Source organism: Sinocyclocheilus rhinocerous, unplaced genomic scaffold (assembly GCF_001515625.1).
Source record: "Sinocyclocheilus rhinocerous isolate Xijiao unplaced genomic scaffold, SAMN03320098_v1.1 scaffold1632, whole genome shotgun sequence".
NCBI lineage: Eukaryota > Metazoa > Chordata > Actinopteri > Cypriniformes > Cyprinidae > Sinocyclocheilus > Sinocyclocheilus rhinocerous.
Genome location: NW_015670978.1, coordinates 33,174 through 37,047, shown reverse-complemented (window position 1 = coordinate 37,047; position 3,874 = coordinate 33,174). Strand labels below are relative to the sequence as shown.

The window sequence follows — 3,874 nt, the reverse complement described above, 5'->3', positions numbered from 1 at the left end:
CAGTTTCTCCAGTTTACAGTGAGGATCCTGTAGTACATCAGAAAGCAGCTTCACTGAATCTCCTAATTTATTCTCAGACAGATCCAGTTGTCTCAGGTGTGAGGGGTTTGATCTCAGAGCTGAAGCCAGAGCAGCACAACCTTCATCTGTGACGCCACAATATCTCAACCTGTAGAGAGATGAAAATCATTCATGTGAAACTCTATCAAAAAAAACAATAAAAAAACAATCAAACAACTTGCTGCAATGAACAACAACTTTCAATTCAAATATTGTTAAATTAATTCAAACCATTAGAAAAAATGGCACATGCATTAATGTCAAATGGGCAAATTTAGACAAAAAATTAAGACTGGATTAAATCAACATTTATCTATTAATTGAGTAAAAGTGTAATTGTACTGTAATTGAGTAAAAATGAAAACTATGTAATTCATCTTTTAACAAACTTTTAACTGGTTGAACATGATTAAAACTAATCCTCAAGCTGGACTGTGAACTGGCAGATAGTTCATGTGTTTTAATGTAAGTCTGAGTCTCGCTCTTGTCATTCCAGATGCCTAAAAAACATCAGAAGCAGAAAGAGCTTGCCTGCCAAGTATGTTTGCACATACAAGGAATTTGTTATAATGTCACAAGCTTCCAGTACACAGAGACAACAACAACACACAGATAATAAAATAAGATGTGAATAAAATACACATGCATAAATATAAACCACAAAAAAAGAATAAATTGTATGTACAGGTGTGCATTTAATTGTTGTCTTCAAAAGTGTGTGTTCAGGTATGCTGCTGTTTTGCTCCATTAACTGATTCATCAGATTTGAGGAGATTTGAGCTGCTGTATATATGAGCTGCTTCTCCACTTGTTTGGTTGCTCTCGATTTCTGCTTGCTCTTTTATGCCAGATGAGAAATATTTAAATTCCTTCTTTATGTTCATTTTTACATTTTTAACTGGAAAACCTGAATTATTTATATGCAACTTCTCTGACTTTGTTTGAATGCCTGAAGAAATCTTTTACAGTGTCTCTGTATTGAAAACACATCAAAATGCCGACCACTAAAATGCTAGCTACAGCACTGAAGATTTATGAGCTTTTAACTTTGATTTTCTTAATGTTTTAACAGTGAAGTGATTGCATTTGATGGCTGTGTCCTCTGTTGCTGCTCTCCTGGATTGTGTCTCAATCTGTCTCACCTCATGCTCATTACTGATCTCTCCACTCTCACTCTCTGTGATGTAGAGCTCTGTGTAGATCTCATTCAGGAGTGTTGGGTTTCCCTGCGTCGCTGTTCCCTCATACAGACGCTCAAACTTCTTCATCAGATTTGATCTAAACATGATGAGGACTTCATGGCTGGAAAATTAAAATACTACATTATTACATGAGTTACAGAGGTAAATGTACAGAGCAAAATGTCTTTTTTGTTTTCTGTGTTATGAGTCACTGAACATATCATAGGGTTTATGAAATGTGCCAGTTATTAATGATGTATTTGAGTAATGTGTGATGATGCACTGCATTAAATCCCACAGTTTACCTCACACCAGGATACGTGCTGTCTTGTGGTTGATTCATAGACTGGTCATATTTCTCACAGACGGGTTTTGTTTCTGATCTGGATGGCAGGACTGACCTTGAATCAAGAATCAAACACTCTGACATTGGTGACATTTTCTCATGACCTTAATAACTATTGTGACTTTATTAAAAATGCACTTGCTCAAGGTCAAAACTGTAAAAAATAAATACTGTTTAAATGTAAATAAATAAATAATTCTACACTGTGCTCTATATCTGATTAGTTTAAAATATCTTACTATAACCATATATTTTACTAATAATGTAATACTTGAGGTTAAACCTTGTGTCTTCACTCTTAAAATTAACTGGATGATGCAAAGAAGCGTCACTTTTCATAGACAGACAGCTGGGCTCTGGTTCTGATTTCTTCTGGTGAACTGAACTATAACAGAGAGAGATTAAAGGTACACTAAGTACTTTCATAGATGTGTCTCTGTGTGAGCAAATGTTACAATATCAGATGAAATAATCACATGATAAAACACCATAACAAATATTTCAATTATGTTTGTTAATGAAATATTGTACCTGAGATTGTGTGGATGATCTATAGACTCGTCACTTTTCATAAACACACAGCTGGGCTCTGGTTCTGATCTCTTCTGATGAACTGAACTATAACAAAGAATCCTTTGAATTACTGTATTAATATTAACTTTACATTTTTACTATGTTGATACAGAAACCATAAACTAAATTTATTTAATAGACTCTCTGCCATAACTAATATGAATACAAAAATTAGTTGTGATTGTTGTGAATATTTAGATCTGTTGACTTTGTTCATACATTATTTCACTCATTTAAAAACATCATGGTCTCCTGTTGTGGGAAAATACTCACAAAAGTTGATGTATTTCACATATTTCCAATATTTATAGGGGACCTATATGTTTAAAAAGTTGTTGTTAAGCGTTAGCTTATTATGTTTATGTTGAAAAGTTATAAATGTATATTTTTTCATAATCTGCCTGTAAATGTTTGTATCTCAGTGGATACGCTGCCCTTTTAGGGGTATAAATCAAGATTGTTTTTCATATAGACTCTGTGGCCTATAGACTTTTTAGACTTTCAGAAAATCAGTTCAATACTTCAAACTCTTAAATGATAATTGAATGTCAATCATTTAATCATTAACTAGTTAGCAATACTGAATTTAGTTCCCTTTCAAGGGAACTTCGAACCGTGTCCTCTAGCGGTCGCTATGGGGAATGCCTCGACGTGACCTGTGTCTGAAGCATACATTCAAAAAACACCAACAACATGTTGGCCGGCGACAGCCCATGACGTCACTACCAGTGCGACTATAGTATAAATAGACGCCGGGAGAACACGTCATTCTCTTCTTCGTATTCATTGACTGTTTTGTTTGAAGCGTGCAGTGGTAAGAAAGAACGATTTTTCTTCCTTCATTATGGCGAGCACTAGCAAGACGTTTAGAAGATGTGTGCATCCGTGTCGTCGTTATTTGACTCCTGATGACACACATGATCTTTGCGTCTTTCGTTTGGGCGAAGAGCACGCACGCGATGTCCTCGAGGGGGTAATCTGCGTTAACCGCGAGTGTTTTTCGATGAAAACGCTCCGCTCTCATTTGTCTCTCTTTTCAAGGAGAGAGGGGCAGCAGTCTGCTCCCCCCGGTTCAGGACCCGCCGCTGCTGAGGCACGGAGGAGAATGAGCTTGTGGGGATCGCAGGCGGATCTGGCCGATGAGTTTAAAGAGGGGCTTTCTCTCTCGCGCTCGTCGGCTGTGGACGAGAGTGAGCCGCTGGAGGATGATGTTATTCCCCTAACATCGTCTGATCCAGGGGCGAGTGCTCTGCTGGGTTCGGCCCAGGAAGAGCAGGAGATGTCTGAGGAGGGCGAGGTGGCTGAGCCCTCCCAATCCTCCTGCCCTGCGTATAATGAGCTATTGGAGGTTATGGATCGCGCCACGGCAAGGCTTGACTTGCCGTGGAAGCGGGCCAAGAAAGTGACGTCGCGAGGTCGTCTCGATGAGCGTTATCATTCTGACCATAGCCCTCCAGCTCAGGTGAGCCTTCCTTTTCTTCCTGATCTCCATACAGAGATCGAGAAAGAATGGAAGAGGCCATTTTCCTCACGCATCCATCGCTTCCAGCATAGAGGGGATGCGCGAAAGCGGCTATGAGAAGATGCCTCCTGTAGAAGAGACGCTGGCTAGCTATCTCTCTATGGGTGAGACATCCTCTCTTAAGACTCCCTCCTTGCCATCTAAGCCTCTTCAGGATACATCTCGCTTAAATGGCAGGGCATACGCAGCAGC

The 3,874-nt window shown here is 39.1% G+C and overlaps 1 protein-coding gene across 1 annotated transcript in view; it reads right to left on the bottom strand.

Moving 5' to 3' along the window:
* The window catches only part of LOC107734407 (uncharacterized), a 53,943-nt gene that overhangs the window by 43,832 nt on the left and 6,237 nt on the right, over nucleotides 1-3,874 (bottom strand). The window contains exons 4-5 of the mRNA XM_016546359.1: nucleotides 2,119-2,205; nucleotides 1,871-1,972 (exon numbers count right to left, since the gene is read on the bottom strand). Of these exons, the coding sequence (XP_016401845.1) occupies nucleotides 1,871-1,972; nucleotides 2,119-2,205 (189 nt within the window). The remainder of the gene's footprint in view (nucleotides 1-1,870; nucleotides 1,973-2,118; nucleotides 2,206-3,874) is intronic.